We start from the raw sequence: 27,927 nt of genomic DNA on the forward strand, positions 1-27,927 counted from the left end.
ATTGCATAAAAGGCACAGAAATAGGTTAAAGCATATATTTGGGAAACAGAATAGTCCAGGTTATCTTAATGATTGCTTATTGGTCAATTGAAGGGCAAAAATATTGAATGAGCCTGCAAAAGTAGGTTGATACTAGATTCTGAAGAGCTATGAAAGCTAGGCAAAGAAGTTAAACCTTGTCAGGTAGGTACTAAGGAGCCTGAGGATTTTGGGGCATAAAAATGACATGATCAGATATAGTCATAAAGAAATGTCATTCTGGCCTTGGCATAAAGGCTCTATTGGAGTAAAAATAAAATCCATAGTCCTAGGTTGATGGGAATGGGGGCCTGTATTAGAGTGATTGTATGAATACAGAGATATGGACAAATAGAAAAGTGCTACAGAGATGAAACTGATAGGATTTGGCATCTAGTTGGGTTTGAGAGGCTAAAATGTAGCACTTGAATTTTGAACATTCACTAAAGAATTTAAACAGAAAATGTTTGGTTTTGGAGTTCAAAGTTGAGATGCTGGTGGCACAAATAGGTAGAAAATACTTCTTAGGACATTGGGATATTTGTATCTGGAAGTGAGAAGTGGAATCAAGATTGCATATATGAATTTGGAGTCATTTTTATGGAACTTAGCAGTTGAAGCAATGAGAGTGAATCAAACTGTGAGAGAAAGTATGTAGAGAGAAAAGAGAAAGGGAGGATGGTTCAAGACAGGAATTTGAACCATTAAGGAACTGGGAATAAAATGAAAGTCTTAAAGGACATAAAAAGAATAGTTAGGGAGGAAATAGAGAGTTTTCCTTTTTTAAGGAAAAAGAAGCAGAAAGATGTGATCTTTGAAGCTAAGTAAGGAGAAGGTGCCTAGGAACAAAGACTAGTCAGTATTGTCAGGATATTGAGGAATAAAAAAAACTTTAAAAAGGACCATTGGATACTCCAATAAGGAGAATGGTTGAAAGTGAAAGTTAGATTACATGAGAAAATGTAGATGTCAGATTTACGTGGGTTATTCAGGAAATGCAGCAGGAAATGATGAATAAAGGAAAAACAGCTGGATGGTCTACAGGGGCCAAGAAAAAGATTCTTTAGACGTGGAGAGACCTGAGTATCTTGGTAGGCAAATGGAAAGGCAGTAGTGAAGAGGGAATTTGAAGACTTGTGAGATGGAAGGAATGATTGTTGGAGCAAATTTCTGGAGGATATGAAAAAGAATAAAGGGTGCAAAGGGAATGAGAAACACATACAAGTTAAAATATGACAAGTATAGAGGTTTCTACAAAGGCTTCCTATACTTTGTTGTGAAATGGAGGTGTAGCCCCAAGCCCTGAAAACCATTGTCAGGAATAAGCAAATTCTGGCAGATCTGTCTTTTAACATTAATTAATCACTTTTATTCAAATGAGTTAGATAACACTTTTAGTCTAAGTCAAGAAAAAAGAGTGTTAAAATAGATAACTTTTGGGTTTTGAACTTGAATAATATGAATTTTCTTTTTAAAAAGTTTTATTTTGAAATAATATTGAAGTTATTTTTTAGTTAACCATCTGTTAAGAATAAAGATAAGATTTTGCTCAACGCATGACACCATGTGTGGGTGTTTCCTAAAAGTTCATGTTAATGCTTGTTTTGGCATGGGGATGATACATATTTAAACCAAATAACTATTAGGAAATTATTCTGTCAGGGTCACACTTATGCATCTCTTTTACCTGTTTTGGATTGAGGTCTTGATTTATTGTTTCACATTTTAATATGAGATATTTTTGAATATTAGATACTTTTTATGTGAGTTGTGTGTTTCTCATTTCCTAGGTGGAACCCTAGGTGGAACTACTTTAAAGAATTTTTTTTATAGTTTCCTACTTGTAATTTACACCTTGTGCATAATTTTATTGTAAAAGTTATTAATTTGGTAACTTTTTCCACATAACTGTAATGTTATGAAAATTTTGAGATGGAAGGAATAAATTAATGAAAAAGCATTTCTTGAGTCCTTACTAATGTGTGAAGCTATACCATGACTGGCAGAGAAGATTTTTCTCTACTACCCTTTTCCAGGTACTTTCATTTGTACTTTCTGAAAATTTTCATAAAATCACAGTGATCTAAAAAAAGTTAATATAGCAAGTTATTGTCTTTCACAATAGAATCAAAAATTAGAAGTAAATAAATATATTTTATAGTACTTCTATATTGATAAATATTTAAGGTTATACTTTTAGAGTTGTAAAGGTAATCAAACTCTTCCCCCCTCTTTTCTAGATAAAGTTACTAAGGCCAGAGAAGTTATGACTTTCCCAGAGTTATATAATTAATTAATTGTAAAGCATGTATTAGAACCCAGAACCAGCTTTAGTCATTTACCTCCCTGTATCCATTATCACTCTTCCATGTATCTCTTATCTTCATGTTGCATGCACACACACACACACTCACACACACACATGCATGTGTATGCATGTGCATATGTGTGTGTGTGTGTGTGTGTGTGTGTGTGTGTGTAATTCATACTAACCATTATTATTCAGTGTGGATACTCTCAAGAGACTAAGGAGTCTTAATTCCAGGTGAGAACTTTATGATTTATTTGTGTGCCACAACAGATATGGAAAATTTTCCAAGCTTTTATGGGTGATTTTTTATAAAATGTGGAAAACAGGGAAAATTATTTGAAACAAGGAAGAATAAATTTTTTAAAGTTTAAGGCCTGGAGCAATCATGAAAATTGACATAAGAGTAAATATCTTGCACTATTTACTATAGGTGGGAAAGCATAGATTTTCTTATTATAATGCATATAGATGCAGAAAATTTTTATTAGACAGTCATGAGGTGGTTGATTAATACCTTTTTAAAAAAGGTGAACAAAATATTATGGCATAATTTTTTGTTTTTAAGATGCTCCAAGTCATACGAATGGGAAAAGCAAATGGTCATTCCTGTTCAGTTTGACAGACCTGAAGTCAATCAAGCAAAACAAAGAGGGTATGGGCTGGTCTTATTTGGTATTCTGTCTAAAGGATGACGTCGTTCTCCCTGCTCTTCATTTTCATCATGGAGATAGCAAACTACTGATTGAATCTCTTGAAAAATATGTGGTATTGTGTGAGTAAGTATTACATTATTTTATATTTTTTCAAATTCGGCTCTTGTAATTATTATAGGCTGAAATATTCTCAGTTTTTTATTATCTGAAGTCTGTATGGCTTCAGTCCTGCTGTATTCATTTCCCCTATGATTTTGATTTTAGTCATTAATCATATTTTCAGTATGTATGTTGTGTGTATTTTTATGCTTATTAAGCTTAATGATGCTAAATTAAAACATCTTAAAAGAATAGCACTATGTTTACTATGACTAAAGTGCAGTACCATAGCTTATTGAATTTTTTATTATTTATTATACCTTTTTTTATTAAACATGAAATCTTAAACTCTTTTTTACACATGGAATAGAACATAAAGTTTCCAATGTAAGAAATGACATTAATCTTTTTAGTAAAACTTTCTTTAATAGGATTACACAGGTTTAGAAATAATTCAGATAATGTAATAGTACCTATGTATACTATATTTTTCTAACATCATTATACAGAGTCTGAGAGAATTCTTATCATAGCCTCTGACTGCCCATTATTGTTAATGGCAAAGAAGTCAGATGTAGTTAATATCTTTTGAGTTAGAAGTTATGTGTGAGGTGAGGCTTGAGCTTGGAACCATAAAGGGCAGAGGTAAAATATAGATCTAATATAGAATCTGAGAATTAATAATTGACATATAGTATTGTGATTTTCAATTTCATTTGACACTTAAAATAACGCTACAGTATGACTAGTACAACTATTCATTTTACAAACAAAGAAACTATGACTTAGAAAGAGTTGATGACTTTCACAAGCTAGCAAATTGTGGAAGTAGGATTCATACCTAGATTCTTCCTGACACTGGTCTAGTATGCTTCTGTTCCTTGTCAGCAAAGACTCTTTAATATTAATTTATGACATTAAATGATTAAGATGAACAGAAGATCTAATATTAGATGGATCTAATCTATTTTTAAATAGATAAATATTGGTGCCCTAATGAAAGAAAATTGTTATTTTTTTCTTTATATGCTGAAAGTAAAGCAATGTTATTGACTCAATTATAGCTTTAGTTTCTTCAGTTTAGTAGAAGTAGAAAAGGGGTATTAGAGAGAGAACTATCTTAAGAGCTAGGGAGACCTGAGTTAAGTTCAGTTTAATATCTCATAGCTATCTGGCCCTGAACCAGGTCATTTTACCTTATAGTGCCCTTAGCCATAACTTTGTCAAGCAAGTGCCAACCAGCTCTGATAGGAGTTTTGTCATTCTAGAAAAACCCTGTGCCTGGTCTCAGAAGCATTAGAGGCTATGCTTTTGTGTGTGCAAAGTGGCTAGAGTGTTCTTAGAGACAAGAAGGTTGGGGATAAGCTCTGCCTTTGATGAAAATACTGGCAGTGTGAACATGGGCCAGATTGCTGTTTAAAACAGAAAGCTACAAATGATTTGTAGATTTGGTTTGGAGGAGATGGTCTACATGGGAAATTTCTTTTTTGTACAAAACCACAGATACAGGTCCACACTACACCCCTGCCTGCCTTCTCCTTACCCTTTCCCTCCAAAAAAATACCAAATGCTTTCAGAGAGAGACAGCATCTCATAATGGGCATTTAGTTAAATGTGAAATTAGGAAGATTTGAAATTAAGAAGACTTGTATGCAACCCTTTCTCCAAAAGTTGTTAGCTGTGTGATCACAGGAGAATTGTATAACTTCTCTGGTCTCATTTTCTTAATTTATAATTACCCACGATACAACTCTCAGGGTTGTTATTGGCCTCAAATGACAATATAAATATTTTGTAAATTTTAAATACTGCATAAATATTGTTGTTTAGTCATTTTCAGTCATGTCTGATTCTTTGTAATTCCTTTTGTGATTTTCTTGGTAAAGATACTGGGGTGATTTGCTGTTTTCTCCAGCTTATTTGATAGATAAGGAAACTGAGGTGAACAATGATAAATAACTTGCCCAGAGTCTCACAGCTAGTAATTATCTGAGACTGGAGTTGAACTCATGACTTCCTGATTCCAGGCTTGGCATTTTTACCTACCTAGGTACCACCTAGCAGTCTGTAGCTATTACTATTAGTTTCCCTCTTTATGTCATTGGTGAAAAAAAGAGCCACAATACCTAAAATTGTTTTCTAGTGTTTAGAATCATATCTTTTGAGATATCCTTTTTATGAGGATATTTAAAAGAAGTAGTTATTTTCATCAGATTTTAAAAAATATTTTAGAGTCTTTGGAGCACACAGATAAGAGAAACTGTTTATTTTGATTTTTAAATAACCCATTTTACATAGCATTTTAGGATTTACAAAGCACTTTTTCACAACTCCTATATGTTATGTAATGAAATTATTATAATTCCCTTTTACAAATGAGGAATGAAGCTATAACAGCATTAGTGACTTTCCTATTGACATATAGCAGTGTGATCTGGGATTTGGAAATCAGGAGCTCTGCTGCTTGTTATGTAAACTGGGCAAATCTGTTCTCTTCCTAGGGAGCAGGTTTCTCATTAATAAAATGAGTTGGATGGGCTGATAATGTTTTAAGTTTCTTTGGTAAGATAGTTTTTAATCAAGGGCAAGATAATACATTACATTTTAGAGTGTAAACTCCTTGTGAGTAGAGATTGTTTCATTTTTGTGTTTATATCACTAGTAGCTAACAGCATCTGGCACATAGTAATTGTTTAATAAATGCTTGTTGATTAATTGATTGTATGCTACAGAAAGTAAGTTAATGTGATAATTTGGTATTTGTCATTTGTTGTATTTTTTCTCTTAAAACAGTTTAGAAATAGAGAATTTAAATTTTAAAACTTCTATATGATAGTGAAATTATAGTTTCTTTTTGTGAGTAACCTTTATTTTCCAGGTTTTCTGAATAGCTGGAGATTAATTTAACATTTTAATAGGTTTATGTAAAATTTTATAAAATATAATAGAATATTTTCTGTCTTCTTAGAAGTTTGAGTGTATATATATACACACATACAATAAGTGTGTGTATGTGTGTATGTATATATCTATTACACATAAACACACACCTATACAATTTGATCTTTTTTTGATGACTTAACAGTCATTATTATATTTCCAAAATTTTTTGTTGTGTTATGTAGTTGGAAAGGAAATTTGTCCTTGAACTTGTTTTTTGGAAAAGGCCCTTGGTGTTATCCTTCTTTTTGGTCATTTGCTTCTATTTTATGAAGGTTGAGTGAAATATGTATCTGGATAACCTTGGACAATATAACATGGTCTCCTTTCTGGAAATTTTAATTAGATTAGAAAAAATCTGAAACAGCCATCTTCCAGGTACTTTTATTTACCTTCCAGAAAATTATATTTTTATTATCAGTTATTTAGTTTGTTTTGTCTGCACCATTCAGAATGTTATCTATAATTTATATCTTTGAAAAAAATTAACATAGACACTTTCTCAGCAACTTATGACAATTCTTGTGTGCTACTTATCTTCAATTTGTCTATGAGGAGTGAAGGAGCAGTTTGATAATTTGTGCTAGGTTATTATAGGGATAACTTGATCCAAAACTTGTAACTTCTTTATGAAAAAATGAATCTCCTTTAGAGACATCACTAGTCTGTAGTTTTCTCCAAATTCTTCTTTGTACTTTACTTTGAAGAGCATTCTGAGTACAAGCAACATCCTATTATGATGGACTTTAAAATTATTTATACTATTTGTATCATATGCTAGTTTTCTCTTAAATTCTTCTGCAAAAATATTTCCTATGTGTTGATTGAACATAGCATTGATAGATATAAAAAGAAAATGATAACTACTACAAGAAATCAACCTCTTTCTTCAGAATGAGCTATGTAACTGTTCATCTATTAATGTCATTTTATTTTAACATGATACATTGATTCTAGCTTTACCTTCTTCACACAGGTGAGCTATACAAGGGTTTGACATGTCTTTGACCTGACAGTAGTTACAGAGTCAGTAACTATTAAGACATACCTTATATGACTTAACTTCCTAAACTTATGTGCTTCTTTTATTATCATCAGCTGTGTCTATTGCTTATTGCTGCATCTGATTGCTATCATTTTATTTTTTTTTAATCACATAATTTCAAAATTGAAAAAGACCTCAGTGGCCAACTTAATTAAAAAGCAACTGCAAAAACAAAATGTCATCCAATTGTTGCTTGAAGACCTCTAAGGAATAGCCTATTACTTTCCAAAGCAGCCTATTACACTTTTGGATAGCTCTCACTTGTTTTTATTTTCTTATATAAAACCTAAATTATTTCTTTACCGTGCCTACCTATTATTCCTTGTTATGTTCTCTAGGTCAGTCATGTTTCCCAAAGTTAAATATCCTTAAGCTCTTGAAATGATCATCCTGGGTCATGAACTTGAAGCTTTTCACTATTCTCTTGCTCTCTGTTCAGCATATCAGTGTTCTTTCTAAAAAGTCAGGAGGACCTGAGTTCAAATCTGGTCTCAGACACTTAATCCTTCTAACTGTGTGACCCTTCACTTAACTTCAACTGACTTAGCAAAAAAAAAAAAAATTAAACTATGGTGTTTAGAATTGAACATTGATGTGGAGTGACTATGGCAAAGTATAGCAGATCTCTTATCGCTTTGTTCCTGGTTGCTATATTTCTATTAATGAAGTTTCAGGTGATCCTTTTGACTCAAATTGTGCATCTAAGGCACTAAAACCCCTCCAGTTTGGCCGTCTTTCTCCTATCTTATACATGTGAAATTTATTCCTTTTTGAACCTATGTATAGGTGAATTATTCCTGCTGCTTTCATTTTCAGAGGTTTTTTCCTTTTCTTTTGCTACTTCTGAATAGGGTCAATCTCTCAACAAGCATGCATCAAGGGCTGTTCTGTGTCTGGCTCTATACTAAGTACAGAGTGAGCTACTGTAAAAAAGAAAATTCTTTGGGTAAAGAAATATTACTGTATTTGTTGATCTTCCATTCTAACTTCTAAAGTCTCTTGAGGTTTAATTGAATTTTTAAAATGTTCTTGGTGAAGATGGACTAAGTTTTTCTTACTGAAAATGCTATGCTTAAATTTTACTGTTTTCTTTTTTCACCTCTTAAAAGTTTATATTTTGAATATCTAATCTTTAAGGTTGTATATCCATCAGTAAATCCCCACATTAAACATGAACCAAATAGATATTTAGAGAAAATGTAGCAATATCTTTAGGGTATTCCCTTTACACTTAGCCTTTATTCCTTTTACTGCTTTTAGCAACACCAAAGACTTAGAAACTGCTTTTGCCTAGGAAGTTTGAGAAATGTATGTTCTCTGTCTCTCAGCAAGATCCTATTTTGGACTTCATATCCCTTAGAATTACTGTTGTATCCAGTAATGTTAGAATTGAAAAACAGATAACTGTTATTAAAGTTCTTATCTCAGACATTTATAATAAAATAGGTACTGTAGGTAGAGTGAAACAAATTAAATTTTTGTTTTAAAGACCTCAAAGTTGTGGTTTTATTTCAGTTACCTTCCTGAGCAAAAACTTTAGAAGTTACAAAAAAAAAAAAAGGAAACTTTTATGTTTTAGGCATTAAAAATATTTGATTATTCAAAATTATTCAGCTGTCAGTCTTAATGGACTTATATTAGGTTGTTTGGTTATAAGAAAAATTTGTACAAAGAATTGCCACTAGAACTGGAGCAAGTATTAAAAACTGTATACTTAAAATATTGTTGTATGTATGTACATAAATTTTTTGTTTGTGATTGTGAATAAGGGAGTAGAATCATAGAATTCAAGAATTAGAAAGTCCATCCAGACTAACCTATAATTGTAATTAGAACCTTAACAGTAATGCTTTTTAGAAAATGTGATAAATAATATCATCTTTTGTACTTAAATGTACTTTTATGACAAGAATAGCCAGTTTTGCTAATGTTATTAATAGTAGCACAGATATTATATTATGTTTTATTATATTATATTACATTATATTATATAATTTTTAAAAGATTAATTAAAAAAAAACTAGGGACAGGATTGCAATTAGACTTGTGATTTCATTGCTTGAGGGCAACTTCTGAATTTCATTTCTTTTAAGCCTCTTAAGGACATAATAATTCTGTGACTCTTGAAGTTTTAAAACTAGTTATAAGTTAGCTGTTACATATTTGTTTTTAAGAATTTTGTGAATTTCATTTTTTATTAACACATTTTCTCTCCCTTTCACTTCTCCTCATTGGGGGGAAAAAAAGGTAAACTTAAATCCTCGTTGGCAAATATCATTGCATATTTCTAAGCATTAAATTAGAAAGGAAGCATGGTGAAATGGAAATGATGTTTTAGCTTTGGATCAGGAGACTGGTTTTGATTTCTGGCAGATATTCTTTGTGTAGACTTGATCATGTAATTTCTTTGAATCCAGCATATTCATCTGTAAAACAGGGATGCATAATTATAGTACTGACTCACAGGGTTGGCATGAGGAAATTACTTTGTAACTTTAAAGTTGTTATTAGATTAATACTATTTAATAGATGGGAGATTTTTCTTATATAAATACTAATGCATGAATTATTTAAAAATTCAGTAGTTACTTCAGCATGTCACTTTTTCTTTAAATTAAAAATACAGTCTTCATTTTGTTTCAGATCTCTGCAGGATAAAAGGACTCTTCTTGTGAATTGTCAGAATAAGGGTCTTTCACAGTCCTTTGAAAATCTTCTTGATGAACCAGCTTATGGCTTAATTCAAGTATGTCTTTTAGATACCTGTAGGGTTTAATCTTTCTGTCTTCAAAAATCCTCCAACTTTTTTACTCTTTTTACCAAATGTCATTTAACTTATGTTTATAATTTAAGGAAGTTGACTTTATATGTGAGTCGTGGAGCCAGATATCATTTTATAGTCACAAGTCATGCTTTGAAATTTTAGAGTAAGAAATTCTCTAGGTTGTTGATAATTTGTTCTTCTTTGGTCTTTATTAAATGTTAGGACAGTGATATTTTTTCCTTCATGACCATAATTCTGATAGTACAAATTAATAGTTTTAGTATTGAATAAATTTAGCATTATTCAATGGTGTAGAATATTTTGGGCTAATTCAAATGACTCAGACAATTATCTCAGAAAAATACCTGACTGGATTGATTTCTTTGTCATTGATTCATCAATTATTTTGGAACTATGCTATCTTAAAGGATTTAGTTCTATTTATTTACTTAATTATATTCTACTAAAATATCTGCTTTCTGATATGAAATTGTTTTATGTTCTTTTTATTGAACTTGCTGATTTCTATATAAGAATATTTCTCTGAAAATCTTATATGAGTTTTTTCCTTATTTTCAATAATGATTAATTTTCAATTTGAAAGTAGTTGGATATTTTGGTTTACAATCCATAGTGTTGCCCCATAAATTAATTTTGTCTTTTGTGAGTATCACATAATTTAACTTATTTACAAGAAGAGTCAATATTACTTAAGTGATCATAGTTTTCAGATATATATTAAATAGATTTTGAAGATTGTAATAGGATATATCATGCTTCAAGTATATTTTTTCTATGAAGGCAGGACTACTAGACAGAAGAAAGTTGTTGTGGGCTATTCACCATTGGAAAGTAAGGACTATATACATGTTTGTTGTATGTGGACTGAATGAGACCCATGCATCACTTGTTCTTTGGCATTTTCAATCAATAGCAGCAAGTTGATATTTAAGAGAGAATTGCTTTTATTTGATTTCTATTCAAATTAAAAGGTTAGCATAGAGAAATTCAAATTTTTCTTCCCAGAAAATAATAGAATCTTCTAGAGAAAATCTTAGAAAATCTTCTTTGCTTTAGTTTGATTCTCATCTCTTATTTGACACTTCTGTTTATGTTCATTTATTCCTTCTTTGGTATAGTACTACTAATATTATATTTGTCTTCTTGTTCTGCAGAAAATAAAAAAGGATCCCTATACAGCAACTCTTGTAGGATTTTCCAAAGTCACAAACTACATTTTTGATAGTTTGAGAGGCAATGATCCTTCAACTCATCAGCGACCACCTTCAGAAATGGCAGATTTTCTTAGTGATGCTATTCCAGGTTTAAAAATAAACCAACAAGAAGAACCAGGATTTGAAGTTATCACTAGAGTGAGTGAAAAATGTATTTATACAACTTTTATTGATTAAAAAGAAAAGCCTTTTTTTTTTTTCTTGTGCTGAATGTATAAAAACTAGAAAGTCAATTTGATTATGATGTGGCATATAACTATCTTCTGCTCCTTTGTTCTTGAGACTTCCACCCATTACTGTTTAATTCACTACCTATAATGCACTTTCTGTTATCAAATCCTTGATAACTTGAACAACTTTTTTTCTAATATATTGCCATGGTATTCTGTAACTTTGAGGGAATAACCTCTGCCCAATACACTTCTATTTCTACTTATGGAATTTGCCTAAAACCAATATTTTCTTGTTAGCTAGCTGATTATGGACTTAATTTATTTTCATTTTTTTTCCCTCTCTATGCAGAGTTTTTGTTGTCATTTGTTTTTACTCAAAACTGGCCTTAAGCCCTGAATTGTGACATGATCTTATACTGCTCAGAGAAGTATTTGGTTTTTGACAAGTTCTAGATTTGAATACATTTAAAACATAAAATTATACTGCCAAAAAATGGCTTATTTTATAAATCTGATTAGTTCTAAATTATCCACATCTACTAAACCAAGTGTAGTATAAAATTATTAATGTTGCATAAGGAAGGACAAGTCATGGATCAGTTATCTAAAAAGTACATTTTTTATTGGTGAGTAAAAATGTGTTCTAGATGATATATTCATATAATAAATTTATAACCAAATTAAAAAAAATTGTGTCCTGGTTTGAACAGTTTGTTATACTCTTTATAATTTGCTACAATATGAGAATTTAGCATAGTGTAGTCCAGAACAAGTTTAGTCTTGTAGTTAGCACTAGTTAGTACTCTTACGAAGAGTACTCTTACGATCCATGTGTAATTGCCCTGAAAAGTCACTTCCTCTCCATAGGCCTTAGTTTCTTCATCTATAAAAAGAGGAAGTTGGTTTAGATGAGGGGCTCTTAACCTTGGATCTGTGAATCTATTAACCTTTTAAAAAATATTTTGGTAGTGATTTCAATATCATTAGTTTTCTCATGTTGCTTGTTTTATTTGAAAATGTTATTCTGAGGATTCACTAAACTGCCATGATCCCCACCCTTACCCCCCTCCAATAAAAAGAAAAGAAAAGAAATGAAAAAGATTACAAACTCCTGATTTCTAGATATTTCTCAGATTTTTTATAGCTCTAATTTATAATTCTGTGATCTTTATTTATTTATTTTGTTTTTGTACTCAACATTTATGTATTTGTTAGCAGGGAGAAATGTGTTTGATACCAATTATACTAGATAATTTAGATGTTACTAAATAAGCTTATGAAATAAGAAAATAAGTTGAAAAACATTTCCAAAAGTGATGGTACATATGATGCCTAAAATTGAATTTAATTTTTTTGAAATAAGCTATTTCCTGTCCTTGTTTAATGGTATGCAGTTTTTATCTTTCCTTTTTAGATTGATTTAGGAGAACGACCTACTGTTCAGAGGAGAGATCCTGTATCTCTGGATGAATGGTCTAAGAACATGGATTCAGAAGGAAGAATCTTAAATGTAGATAGCATGAAGCAAATGATATTCAGAGGGGTAATTTAATTATTATTATCATGGGTTATTCAAGGGGAGAGCCACTTTATTTCCCTGAAGCTCTAGGTGGATGGAATAGGATGCTGATGCTGAAATCTTTTGAACTTTTTGGGAATCAAGGGGGAAGAGTTAACTGGAAGTTAGGAAAAAACATTTCTTGTCCTTGTAAATGCCATGGCCTATAGATGTAGTAAAGCATTAGTAACTGGTATTATAGAAACCAGATTGGTCTTTAAAATCCACTTATTAATCATGATATCATAATCATAATCCACATGCTCATGTTGTCTAGTTCTAGAAGTTCAACTCTCTCAATGGGATATAAGGAAAAAATAATATTCATTGAATTGATAACTTTTAACGAAAAATCCACAAATATGTAACCTCACTCTGTCATCAGTTAGGAGCAAGTTCTGCAGTCATTCTTTCATTATTACTAATTTGTTTAATGTGCACTTACCTCAGGGACTTAGTCATATGTTGAGAAAACAAGCATGGAAATTCCTTCTGGGTTATTTTCCTTGGAATAGTACTAAGGAAGAAAGAATGCATTTGCAAAAGTTAAAAACGTAAGTATTAGTGTGCTACACTTATTACGTTTAATAAATATTTGTCAATTATTGTATTAAACATAAGTGACTCATCCATATTAATGTGGAGATGAAATGTGGAACATTTCAGTGTTGACACATGAGAATTTTTATTAAAAAATGGAAATACGATTAAGAGTTTTGTTATTATGTGATAGATCAGTATCAAATGTTCATTGACATCAGGTGCACTATCATTGTGACATTGTGATCTGTAAGAGAGCTGTTTGCTTGCTTTGAGAATTGGGGAAAATTATTCTCCTTTGGAAAGAGCACTGGATTTGGATCTCAGTGACTTAGTTTGAAATCTTGTCCCTTGCATGGCCAAACTGTGTCACAACAGATGATGCACTAAACTTCTTTGTTCTTCAGTTTTCTCATCTGCAAAATGGAAGTGATAATTCTTATGCTAACCAATTTCATAGTGTGAAGAAACTGTTGAAAAATGTTAAGAAGACAGACTTCTTCATAAAGTTAAAGAATTTTACAGAAACAATACTAGTAGCCTTTTAAGAGTTTTCTTCTACTGGTTAAATAGTATATCACACCATATTTGTTGTCTTAGGAAGCTCTCAAAAATATCTTGAATTGGATTAGCATTCATTAAATACTAAAAGAAATTAGAAAAATATAATTAATTTACTGTTTTGTCCTTTTTAAAATGAAAGAATTGAGAGTTTATCATTATGTATTATATTTGTTGATAGAAATTAATAAATAATAAATAATAATAAAAATTAAGTATCGAGTTTTCTTAGGCTAAATTTCCTACTAATTGATTTCAAAATTGTTTTTTTGTGACAGTGATTCATGTTTTCTGTTAATGATATCACTGTAATTAACTATTATAAGATTCCGTTAATATTTTATACATTTTGCTAGTGTGTAAAAGGTCATTAGATCTAACTAATTACCTTCCTTATTGTATATTTGAGGAAACTGAGGCCACAGAAGTTAAATTTATTGCCAAAGGCCACAGAATAATAAACTAGGATTTGAAAATCCAAATCTTCACTTCATATTCAGTGGTATCTTTATTATATCATCTACCTGTTATGACGAAGTGTTCTAATGATTGGAAAATGCTGCTAATAAATAATTCTTTTTATTATAAGGGTTTTTTAATAATTGCTTTAAAAACTTAAGTGTTTAATGTATTTTTATGATCAGAATATTATTTAGTAGATTAGATTTCAAGAACTGAAATAAATTTTTTTTTATCCTGTCTATCTATATTTCTGTGGCCTCTGTGAGGTTATTTTTGTAGATGTTTTCATCTAGCACCTAACTTAGAGGCCATTAAAAATTGTTTATTTAATTATTAATTGACGTAATGGAATAAATAAAAGATTTGGCATGATAGGCCTCGGTTCAAATCCAGTTTTAGATACTATTACTTATGTGACTGAGCAAATAACTTTACTTACTATGAATCTTAGTTTCCTCATCTGTATGATGAGGATACCTGTTCTATCTGCTCACAGGTTGTTAGGAAAAAAAATTTTGCAAAAAATTTGTAAACTTTAAAATGCTAAATAAAATTTTAAAATTATTATTTTTAATCTGATGATGGTAATTTAAAGGATATAACCATGATGGCTGCCTTATGAAATTGTGTCCCCTAGACATCTTAAGTACTTTTGACAGTTCTTTTAAATTTTGATGATTTGTTTTTATAGAAAAATTAAAGAGTTCTCAAATAATAAAAATAGATTATATAAGAAGCTTCCTTTGGCATAAAATTATTTTCTTCTTTAGTGATGAATACTTCCGGATGAAACTGCAGTGGAAATCAGTCAGTGAAGAGCAAGAGAAAAGAAACTCAAGACTAAGGGATTATAGGAACCTTATAGGTAATTTTCCTGTATGAATTTGGAAATGCCACTGATACGAAAGAAAATGGTTACCTTAAGGATTTTTTAAAAAGATTTGAGAAGTGGCTTTTATGCTTCATAGTTTAAAAATAGAAAATAGAAATGAAAATTAAAAAGTTGGAGGATGGATTTCATTGTATGCTTCCTCATCCTATGATTAAGTGAACTTTCCACATAATTGAAACTCATCTTTTTATTTGCTTCAACTTAAAAATGTTTCATTGTTTGTGATAGAAAGACTTCAAAAACATGTAGCTTATCCCTACTTTTAAAAATACACTTTATGGCTGTTTTCATGAACTCTTTCTCTCCCTACTGTACCTTCCTTGTGTCAGCAAAAACAAAACAAACCAAAAGATAAACAGAACATCAGATACAGACATCCTGTATCTGATATTTTGCCTTGGTAGTCTCCTGCCTCTGCTAGGAGGGAAAATACTATATTTAATTTTCTGCTTGCTGGAACCTTCATTTATTTGTTCAATACTCTGAGTTTGACTTCCTTTTAATATCCTTTAGAACTATCCTACTTATCTGAATCTCCCCCTAAACATTTTCTTCTTCTTTTTTTTTTAATGATTCAGTGATTTTCTTTCTTTTTTTTTCTTTCTTTTTCTTTCTTTCTTTTTTTTTTTTTTAATTATAACTTTTTATTGACAGAATCCATGCCAGGGTAATTTTTTACAACATTATCCCTTGCACTCACTTCTGTTCCGATTTTTCCCCTCCCTCCCTCCACCCCCTCCCCCAGATGGCAAGCAATCCTATACATGTTAAATATGTCACAGTATATCCTAGATACAGTATATGTGTGCAGAACCAAACAGTTCTCTTGTTGCACAGGGAGGATTGGATTCAGAAGGTAAAAATAATCCGGGAAGAAAAAAAAACATGCAAGTTTACATTCATTTTCCACTGTTCTTTCTTTGGGTATAGCTGCTTCTGTCCATCTTTGATCAATTGAAACTGAGTTAGATCTTCTCTTTGTCAAAGAAATCCACTTCCATCAGAATACATCCTCATATAGTATCGTTGTTGAAGTATATAATGATCTCTTGGTTCTGCTCATTTCACTTAGCATCAGTTCATGTAAATCTCTCCAAGCCTCTCTGTATTCATCCTGCTGGTTATTTCTTACAGAATAATAATATTCCATAACATTCATATGTCACAATTTACCCAACCATTCTCCAATTGATGTGCATCCATTCATTTTCAAGTTTCTAGCTACTACAAACAGGGCTGCCACAAACATTTTGGCACATATAGGTCACTTTCCCTTCTTTAGTATGTCTTTGGGGTATAAGCCCAGTAGTAGCACTGCTGGATCAAAGGGTATGCACAGTGTGATAACTTTTTGGGCATAATTCCAAATTGCTCTCCAGAATGGTTGGATTCGTTCACAACTCCACCAACAATGCATCAGTGTCCCAGTTTTCCCGCATCCCCTCCAACATTCATTATTATTTTTTCCTGTCATCTTAGCCAGTCTGACAGGTGTGTGTAATAAGTGATTTTCTTTCTTAGCTTTTTTTTTTTTGTACGGGGCTTTCATTATCACTGTACCTCTTTTGCTCTTTCCATTTCCACATTAAAGAACAAAAACAACAAAATGAAAAAGAAATTAATACACCCACCTTTGTAACATGTAAGCATAAGCAAAACAAATTAACACCAATGCAGAATTCTTAAATGTTATAAAGTTGTTTTTTTTCTTGCATTATTGTAGTCTTTATATAAATTGTTCCTTTTTTGTTATTTCTTAAATCTACAGTAATATTCCTTTACATTTATATGCTATAGATTTTTCTTGGGCACTAATTTTGTACCTATTTCTTTGTTCTTACAGAAAATGCCACTATAATGCTATACATTAGAATTTTTACCTATTTTTGACTTCCTTGGAGAGGGGGTGTGAAAGGAGGGAAGGGAGAGAAAGAGGAGGGGGAAGGAAGGAGGGAATATAGGGAGGGAGAGGAAGAGGGGAGGGGGAAAGAAAAGGAGGAAGAAAGGGGGAAAGAGGGAGGAGAGAGAGAAGGAAGAAGAAGAAAGGGAAAGGGAGAGAGAAGGAAAGACAGAGGGCAATAGAGAGGAAGAGGGAGGAAAGAGAGACAGACAGAGACAGAGAGATAGAAGGGAGAGAAGAGGAAGAAAGAGAGAGGGAGGGAAGAGAGAGAGAACGCACCAACTTGAGCACATGCATGCATAGTATTAAAAATACTGGATTTAAGGGCTTGTCCTTTTTATCGCATAATTCCAAATGGAAATGCAGAAGTTTGTCCAAATCTTTTATTCCTGCAGCTTCCCATGGCTTCCCTTCCTTTTCCTTCCTTAGTTGAGGTCTCATAGTTCACCAAAAATTTTGAGGATATTTCCTGAATCTTCTCTCTTTTTACACTTTTCTTATTACACATCATTCAAATGCTTTCCTCTCCTATCTATTCTCACAGAAAGTTGTAGTCCTGCTCCTTGTCAAAACAAACCCCTCTATTTGTATACGTGAGCTCATTTCTCCATCCATTACTTTATATACAGTACATTTCTCTTTGCTTGAGTTCATAGAGGATTTTTCAGTTTTTTTTCTGAGCGTATCTTGCTCATCATTTCCCATAGAAAACAATAATATTCCATGAAAATCACATACCACAATTTATTCAGCCATTTCCCAGTTGATGGGCATCCCTTCAATTTTCAATTTTTTTTGCCCTGAGACAAACTACTACAAATATTTTTGTACATACAGATCCTTCCCCTTCCCCCTTTTAAAAAAGTCTTTTTTAATTTTTAAAAAATTTTTTATTTTTATTACCTCTGAGGCAATTGGGGTTAAGTGACTTGCAGGGTCACACATCTAGGAAGTGTTAAGTGTCTGAGGCCAAATTTGAACTCAGATCTTCCTGATTTCAGGGCTGGTGCTTTATCCACTGCATTACCCAGCTGCCCCAAATTTGTTTTTTTTTGTTTTTTTTTGTTTTTTTTATATTCATGCCTATGAAGTGGTATTATCAGATCAAAGAATATGAATGAAAAGGCTATAGCCTTTTGGGCATAGATCATATCTTTTGGTGATTTATCAATTGGGGCATGGCTTTTATTTTTTTAATTATTTTTTTAATAGCTTTTTATTTACAAATATATGCATAGGTAATTTTTCAGCATTGACAGTTACAAATCCTTTTGTTCCAACTTTTTCCCTCCTTCCCCCACCCCTTTCCCCAGATGGCAGCTTGACCAATACATGTTAACTATGTTAAAGTATAAGTTAAATACAATATATGTACACATGTCTAAATGGTTATTTTGCTGTATAAAAAGAGTCGGACTTTGAAGTAGAGTACAATTAGCCGTGAAGGAAATCAAAAATGCAGGCGGACAAAAATAGAGGGATTAGGAGTTCTATGTAGTGGTTCATAGTTATTTCCCAGAGTTCTTTCCATGGGTGTAGCTGGTTCAGCTCATTACTGTTTTATTGGTACTGATTTGGTTTATCTCATTGTTGAAGAGGGCCACATCCATCAGAATTAATCATCATATAGTATTGTTGTTGAAATAAATAATGATCTTCTGGTCCTGCTCATTTCACTTAGCATCAGTTCATGTAAGTCTCTCCAAGTCTTCCTGAAATCATCCTGTTGGTCATTTCTTACAGAACAATAATATTCCATAATAATCATATACCACAATTTATTCAGCTGTTCTTCAATTTATGGGCATCCACTCAGTTTCCAGTTTCTGGCCACTACAAAGAGGGCTGCCACAACATTCTTGCACATATAGGTCCCTTTCCCTTCTTTAAGATCTCTTGGGGATATAAGCCCAGTAGTAACACTGCTGGGTCAAAGGGTATGCAGAGTTTGATAGCTTTTTGAGCATAATTCCAAATTGCTCTCCAGAATGGCTGGATGTAGTTACAATTCCACTAACAATGTATCAGTGTCCCAGTTTTCCCACATCCCCTCCAACATTCCGCATTATCTTTCCCTGTCATTCTAGCTAATCTGACAGATGTGTAGTGGTATCTCAGAGTTGTCTTAATTTGCATTTCTCTGATTAATAATGACTTGGAGTATCTTTTCATATGGCTAGAAATAGTTTCACTTTCTTCGTCTGAGAATTAATTGTCTGTTCATACCCTTTGACCATTTATCAATTGGAGAATGGCTTGATTTCTTATAAATTAGAGTCAATTCTGTATATATTTTGGAAATGAGGCCTTTATCAGAACCTTTGACCATAAAAATGTTTTCCTAGTTTATTGCTTCCCTTCTAATCTCGTCTGCATTAGTTTTGTTTGTACAAAAACTTTTCAATTTGATATAATCAAAATTTTCTATTTTGTTATCAGTAAAGATCTCTAGTTCTTCTTTGGCTATAAATTCCTTCCTCTTCCACAGATCTGAGAGGTAAATTATCTTATGCTCTTCCAAATTACTTATAATCTCATTCTTTAGGCCTAAGGATGAACCCATTTTGACCTCATCTTTGTGTATGGTGTTAAGTGTGGGTCAATTTGGCTTTTATTTTGAAATGAATTTGACTTGGTTCCCTCTATGTTTGAGAAATAAGGCCTTATTCAAAGAGAAACTTTGTGACTAAATTTTAGAAAGACATCAATACTTGGTGCCTCCATTTCTCCCTTTTCTAACTCTAGAGTTTGGCCATTCAAAAGAAGAACTGCTTTCTTCAGCAGTTACCAATGATCTCTGAATTGCAGATCTATTGACCTTATCTCAGTCTTCATCTTCCTTGACTTTCTGCAGCCTTTGACATTATTGATTACCCTCTTCTCCTAGATATTTTTCTCTCCAGGTTTTTGTGTAACTATCCTTTCTTGGCTCCTTGGCTTCTGCTTTTCAGCCTCCTTTGCTGTATCTTCATTGAGATCATGTTCACTAACCATGGTAAAGTCCATTTTGGCCAGCTTCTCTTCTTCCTCTTACTGTTTCACTTGGTCATCTCATCAGCTACCATGGATTCAGTTATCTCTGGGCAGATGGTTGGGCCAGATCTGCTTAACTTGCCATATCCAGCCCCATATCAAATTGCCTATTAGACATCTCAAACTAGATTTTCTGTAGTCATCTAAAATTCATCATGTCCAAACACAGTTTATTACTATTATTCCCAAACCCATCTTCTTCTGATTTTTCTGTTACTGTTGAGGACACCACCAACTTCCTCCCAGGCTCTCAGGTTTGCAGAATCATTGTCATGCTCCAAGACTCTCATTTTATGTATTTACTATGTTGCCAAGACTTGCTGTTATGCCTCAACATCTCTTGTGTGCATTCCCTTCTCTCCATTTACACAGTTGCCAGCCTAGTGTAGGACTTGTCACCTTATGCTTGAACTATCATTATAGCTTTCTAGTTGGTCTTTCCTCACTCCTCACTGCTGTTTCCCATTCTAATAGATCATTTAGCTGTCAAAATGCACAGGTCTGGCCATGTCAGCTCCCTATTCAATAAATTCCAGCAGGTCCCTAGTAGTTCCAGGCTCAAATATTCATTTCCCTTTCCATTCTTTGTGGTCTAGTGATACTGGCTGTATCTAGTGATACTTGATCTGTGTCTTTTTACTGGTTGATATTCCTTCTCCCCTTACCCGTCTGATATCTCTCCTCACTATGTCTAAAATGCTTTCCTTCTTTCTTCCTCATAGACCACCTAACTTCCTTTAAAATTCAATTAAAATGTCATCTTCTACTTTTTCTGGTTCCCCCTAGTGCTAATATCTTCCCTCTGAGATAATTTTTCATTTATTCTGTGTATATCTTATTTTTATGTAGTTGTTTGTACAAGTTGTCTTTTCTGTTAGAATGTGAGCTACTTGAGGGCAAGGACTGTGTTTTTGCCTTTTTTTGATATTATGACTGCTTACTGTGGTATTTGGCACATAGTAACTGATTGATCACATTATGACTTCACCAGTAGTATTTCAATGATTGTCTTTTCATAGTCCTTTCATCTGAATGTGCTTTTATTTTTTAAACTTTATTCCTTTTTAAAATTTCTTAATAGCATATATAGAAAATAATCTTTTTTTTTTTTGATAAATAAGGATTATTATTATAAATTTCACAAAGATAATGTTGTTGTTGTTTTTTGCTGAGGCAGTTGGGTTTAAATGACTTGCCCAGGGTCATTACAGCTAGGAAGTGTTAAGTGTCTGAGGCTAGGTTTAAATTCATATCCTCCTGACCAGGGCTGGTGCTCTATCTACTACTCGACTTAGCTGCCCCAAGGATAATGTTCTTAAGGAATATTGAGATAACCTAGTATGGCATATTTCAAGAGTTTATAGCAATTTAGGGAGGCAGTAGATGGGGGAAAAAAGTAGCGCAATCAACTAGTATTAAAAATAAATTGACATATTCATATAGTACGTTACAGATTCCTTCACATTAAGGTATTATATATTAGTTGTCCTTTTTCATATGTAGCCCATTGCTGTGTGTGTATGTGAATGATTATAATTAGCAAGTAAACCTACACCTACCACTTTTTTTTTTTTTTTCAGAGGCAATTGGGGTTAAGTGACTTGTTCCCACAGGAAGTGTTAAGTGTCTGAGGTCAGATTTGAACTCAGGTCCTCCCAACTTCAGGGCTGATGATCTATCCATTGGGCTTCCTAGCTGCCCCCTACTTACCATCTTTAAGGCAATGTAGGAGGATAAACGGGGATAAAAAAGTGGGAAGTATGTGCCTTACTTCTGTGCTTCCCTAACTCTATCTGGGTCCTTCTCTAGAATTTCTCTAGATTTTTAAAATTTATATTTTTAAAAAATTATGCTTAAATTTTTAGAAAATTTGGATATCTTCTTATATTATTTCTTGTTACTGATAGAGTAAGTAAAATAGATAAAATACTGTATTTGAATAAGGGGAACATGAAGGGATGCAGAAAAAGTTTATGTGGAAAGTATCTGTTGTATCCCAGCAATATTTTATATCAATACTTTTTTTAAAGCATATTGCGCATTACAAGATTTCAGAATTGGTAATTCTGTGGCCATTTCCCAACAAATGATCATCAGGTCTTTGCTTTGAAGACAACTAATTGCTGACATACAGACCATTCCATGTTTGGGTAGCCATCATTGTTTTAAACAATCTAAACATTTTAAAGAAAAAATTTAAACTTTTTCCTTTAATTTTAAATTTACTCACTTAGAACTATTGCTTCTGGTTCTGCCTCTTGGGGCCAAACAGAACAAAGCTGATTTCTCTTCTATATAATAGGTGTTAACCATATTTGAAGACAGCTATTTTGTCCTTTCTCAAGTTATCCCTATGCTAATCATATCTAGATTCATCCACTTCATGTAATAGATAATTCTCGGGGGGCTTTACCATTCTGGTTGTGATACTATCAATGCTTTTTCTTCAATATTTTTTCTTAATGCAGCCTGTGGTATGATATGGTCATTGCTATTAAGTGGCTTACATTTTATCTGTAATATATGTGAAACATTTAAAAAAAACAATTTGGAATTGTCATAATTAGTGATACAGTACATGTCATTGAAAAATTTGTTTTTATTTACTTTAGTTTAGCCATGTACTCTCATTTTTTACATATTTCCATGTGAGTCATGTTAGGAGAAAAAAATCAGAACAAAAGGGAAAAACCACAAGGAAAAAAAAAAACAGAAAGAATAAAAATAGTATGCATTGATCGACATTCAGTCTCCATAGTTCTTTCTGAAACAGATGTCATTTTCCACCAAAGTTTATTGGAATTCCTGTGGATCTGTGAATTGATGAGAAGAACCAAGTCTGTCATCGTTGATCATTACACAGTCTTGTTGCTGTGTACAGTGGTTTCCTGCTTCTGTTTTACTTAGCATCAGTTCATAGTAGTACATGTCTTTATTAATTTAAAAATTAATGTTTAGGTTCTAACTCTAACTTAGACAACTATATAAATAGATATTTAAAAGTAACCTATTACAATGAAAAGAGTGCTTTGTCATACCAAAAAAATTCACTAAATTTCTAGGCTTGTCAGGTTTCTTATTTGTTATACAAGGATAATGATATTCATATTATCCATTGTGCAGGATTTTGTTGTGAGGAAAAGTATTTTGTAGGGTTTTAGGAGGTAGATAAGTTAGACACAATGCTAAAAATGCCAAAGTTGAGAGTTGCTTCCTTTTCAAGACACTTTTTTTGAACGCCACAATTTGTGAAAGAACATTGATAGCTAGAAAGGATTCAAAGCAGGGCACACAGGCTGGTGAGGGACTTTGAGTTTGTGTCATATGGAGATTAGTTTTCATAACTGGGCATATTTATCCTGTAGAGAAGAAAAGGCTCAGAGCTGAAGGCTTTGCTGAATATGGTATGCTGGTTCAGATGGTTGAGGATAAACAGGAGCAAGTTTAATTTCTTCAAACACTTCAAAGTGCAGAACCTGGAGCACTGGATAAAAATTGCAGAGAGGCAAATTTAGGCTTGATCTTAGGAAAAACATGTAATAATTCTAGCTATCTGAAAGTGAAATAGTGCCTTGTAACTGTTCAAGCAGAAGCCGAGTGTGTATTTCCCTTTTAATTATGTGTTGAACTAGGTGATTGCTGTACTTTTCCAACCATCCAATTCCATGTTTATGTATACCTTATAGCACTATATAAATGAGAATAATAAGTATTTCAACTGATTTGCTTTTTAAAATCTATAAAATGCTATGTAATATTACTAATAAATGAAATAATTTTGCTTTTTTTGATCTTTTCATAACTATTTGTAAAATTATCTATTGGCAAATATTACTAAACTTATTAGCAGTAGGAAAAATGAAAATTTATTTATAGAAGATTGTATATTGTGATCCTTTTTGGGTTTTTCTTTAATTCATTTCATATCTAGGAAACTGAGGCAAATAAGGTTAAGTGACTTGACCAGGGTGACACAACTACTAAGTGTCTGAGGCTGGATTTGAACTCAAGTTTTCCTGCCTCCAGATCTGGCATTTTATCCCCTGCATCACCTAGCTATATCTATTGCATTATTTAAATTTATTATATTTTTTTTATTCAGATCCATAATTTCTTTGGAGGAATAAATTCCCCTACTAATAAATATAGTTGTTCTACAACTTACAAGTTGTTAAAAATATGAAGAATTTGTTACTTTTCTAGGATTATTCAGTTTTCTAGGATTATTCAGGCAGGTGCAAGACATAAACAGAGGTCTTCCTTAATTTGAGAACAGTTCTCTTATTCAGTGAATCATAATGCTATTAAACTGTAAATGAATAGGTTACTTTTATTAATAGGAAAAAAACCACAGTAAAATGTATGTAATGTTTATTAGGATAATACTAGGCTGAATTATTTAAAAGTTAAAGTACCTATTTTTAAAAAATACAATTGCTTTTAAGTACAGCTAGTAAACTCAGGCTACAATGGAAGCCCTGCTGATTTTATTTTATGATTTCTCTTTTGTAATTATCCACATTGTGCCTTAGGGAGATAGCTAGATAGATAAAACATTTATTAAACACTAAATCCTGGCTACTGTGCTATTCTGGGAATAGAAGAGAAAAAAACCCCACAATCCCTGTCTTTAAGGAGCTTATATTCTAGTGCAGGAAGATTACACATAAAAGGGAACTTTAAAAGGGGGACAAGTGTTGGGTGTTGTAGAAGATAGAACAGCTGGGGAGGAGGGAAGGAGATAAGAGAGGTTGGTTGTGACATTATGGACTACTCAGGGTTTAGGAAGTGGTATTTGAATCATACTTTAAATTAAGGAGGTAAGAACTCACCAGATAGAGAAGAGGATAAGGAAAAAACAAGCTGAGCAAAGTCAGGGTTTTTTTTGGCTAATAAAATGCTTGTTGAGAGTGGCTAGATGAGAGAGGAGGAAATTGGTTTATTTTGACTGTGGTTTAGAAAATTTGGTAGGAGATAGTATTTTGGCAAGTTAGAAAGTTGAGTGTAGTACTGGGTTATGAAAGGCTTTAAATGCCAAGCAGAATTAAAAACCTTATTTGGTGGATAAGTTGTTTATGGTAGTGTTGCTTATTTGGTCATATCTGAATCTTTGTGCCTATTTGGGGGTTTTGGTAAACGTACTGGAGTGGTTTGCATTTCCTTTTCCAGATGTTTGATAGATGAGGAAACTGAGACAGAGTTATAAATGACTTGCCCAAGATCACAGAGTTAATGTCTGAGGCTGCAATTGAATACAAGAGAAGAAGTCTTCCTGACTCTAGGCCATTATTCTATTCATTTTGCCATAGCTGCCAGGTAATAAGTAGCCACTGAAATTTTTAAGCACATTGAAACCAGATTTTTAAAACTTCTACTGAGATTATTCTGACAATTGTATAAATTTTGGAGTGGGGAGGGGAGCAGAGGGAGTAGAGGCAAGAAGTCCTGCTAGATTATTAATGTAACGTCTAGAGATGGTAAATGAAAACCTATGCTACTATGATAGCTATAGGAAGTAAGATTAGGGAGAAGATGGATTAAATGCAGGGAATATTACAAAGATGTAGCCGCCAGGACATAGTAAATATTAAATTTGAAAATGGAAGAATCAAAATATATAATGGGTACCATAATTTTGGTGACTGGGTGAATAACCAAGTTACAGAAAGAAAGAACTGAGGCAAATTTGGATGTGCTCAATTAGAGATGCTGATGTGATATTTAAGTGGAAATGTCTTATAGTCAGTTGAAAGCAAGTCTCTTGAATTCAGAAGATAGGTCAAGACAGGAAGTAAATATCTGTATATCATTTATATAGAGGTAGAATTTGAATCCTTTGGAGAGATATTGCTAAGAGAGAAAATATGAAGAAGGAAAAGGGTTAAGGTCAGATTCTTAAAAACACATTAGCATTGGGAAGAAATTGAGGACCTAGTGAGAGAGAATAAATACTGTAAGAAATAAATATTAATAAAAGTAGAAAAATATGGAGAAAAAGAACATTAGTACAGGTAGGAGAAGAAGAGAGTGTTATCTTTAAAACCAGTATCTAAAAATAAAAATTGTCATCATTGTCATGAGACCATGAAGATAATGAAAAAAATACAACTCAATTGGTGTCTTTAGAGCAGTTTCTGTATTATTTTTTGAGGCCGAAGCCATTTTGGAAGAGGGTTACAGAGACATAGGATTTTGAGGTGTTGGGCATAAATTATCACTTTGTTAAAGTTTAATTGTGAAAAGGCGTCATTTTTAATAAAACTTTCATAAGAAACCTTCAGTCAGGAAAAAGGGGACAAATTACACGTTGAGATAAGAGATAAATAGCCTTCTTGCTTCATCAATACTCTTGAGATATCAGAAGAATCTGAGGAAGGTCCTCTTGTGACAAATTTAAAGATTGTATAGACAAAAGTTGTACTTTATAGACAGGCATGCAGTTCCCTATCTTTAATGAATAATACTACAAATCCACTTAGTCATCAGACATATGTTAAAAGCCTACTATGTGCCAAGTATTGGGTCTGTAAAGAAAGACAAAAGACAGTCCTTGCCCTTGAGCAGCTCACAATCTAATGGAGGAGAAAACATGCAAATAACTATGTGACAAACAAGTTATATAGAGAATAAATAGGAAATAGGCAACTGAGAGCTGGTACTAGAATTGAGAGAGGTGGTGAAAGGCTTCCTTTAGAAGTCTGATATTTTGCTAGGACCTGGAGGAAGCTAGAAAAAGGAGGTGGACGTGATAAAGTAAAGAAGGAAGAGCATATTTCGAGCGAGGGAAAGCCAGTGAAAATGCCTGGAATAAAGAGAATGGTGTGTTTTGTTTAAGGTGACCAAAACCACTGGATCAAAGATCATAAGGATTTGAGGTATGTAAAGTGTAAGAAGACTAGAAAGGTATGGATGGGAAGGTTATGGAAGACTTTGAATGCCAAACAAAACTTTTTGTATTTGATTCTAGAGGTGATAGAGAGCCACTAGAGTTTATCGAGTAAGGGAAGTGATTGATTTTTTGGCTCATTTTAAGTAGAGGATGATTTGGAGTGACAGACTTTATTGCAATAGAGTTCAGGCATGAAGTGAAGAGGGTCTGCATTAGGGTGGTAATAGTGTGAAAAGGGAGAGGAGATATATTCAGAGAAGATAGACTCCACAGGCATTGGCAACAGATTTGATATGGGGAGTGAGTGTGAACATTTGAGGATGACACTTATGTTGTGAGCCTAAGTTTACACCTATCCAGAATTATGGTGGTACCTTTGACAGTGACAGAAAAGTTTGAAAGTGAGGTTAATTTTGGAGAAAAGGTAACAAATTCACTTTTGGACACATTGAATTTAGGATGTCTGTAGGAGATCTAGAAAAAATAACAACAAAATTCATATGGAACAATAAAAAGTCGAGAATCTCAAGGGAATTAATGAAAAAAAAATCAAATGAAGGTGGCCTAGCTGTACCTGATCTAAAATTATATTATAAAGCAGCAGTCACCAAAACCATTTGGTATTGGCTAAGAAATAGATTAGTGGATCAGTGGAAAAGGCTAGGCTCACAAGACAGAATAGTCAATTATAGCAATCTAGTGTTTGACAAACCCAAAGCCCCTAACTTCTGGGAAAAGAATTCATTATTTGATAAAAACTGCTGGGATAATTGGAAATTAGTATGGCAGAAATTAGGCATGGACCCACACTTAACACCATATACCAAGATAAGATCAAAATGGGTCTATGACCT

At 32.7% G+C, this 27,927-nt stretch overlaps 1 protein-coding gene across 3 annotated transcripts in view; it reads left to right on the forward strand.

Moving 5' to 3' along the window:
- TBC1D15 (TBC1 domain family member 15) overlaps positions 1-27,927 on the forward strand; it is a 98,203-nt gene that overhangs the window by 41,658 nt on the left and 28,618 nt on the right. For all 3 annotated transcript variants that reach the window (XM_052000763.1, XM_052000762.1, XM_052000764.1), the window contains 6 exons: positions 2,895-3,105; positions 9,710-9,812; positions 11,006-11,203; positions 12,653-12,781; positions 13,247-13,350; positions 15,130-15,224. In XM_052000763.1, the coding sequence (XP_051856723.1) occupies positions 2,895-3,105; positions 9,710-9,812; positions 11,006-11,203; positions 12,653-12,781; positions 13,247-13,350; positions 15,130-15,224 (840 nt within the window). The remainder of the gene's footprint in view (positions 1-2,894; positions 3,106-9,709; positions 9,813-11,005; positions 11,204-12,652; positions 12,782-13,246; positions 13,351-15,129; positions 15,225-27,927) is intronic.

This window comes from Antechinus flavipes, chromosome 5 (assembly GCF_016432865.1).
Source record: "Antechinus flavipes isolate AdamAnt ecotype Samford, QLD, Australia chromosome 5, AdamAnt_v2, whole genome shotgun sequence".
In the NCBI taxonomy this organism is placed as follows: Eukaryota; Metazoa; Chordata; class Mammalia; order Dasyuromorphia; family Dasyuridae; genus Antechinus; species Antechinus flavipes.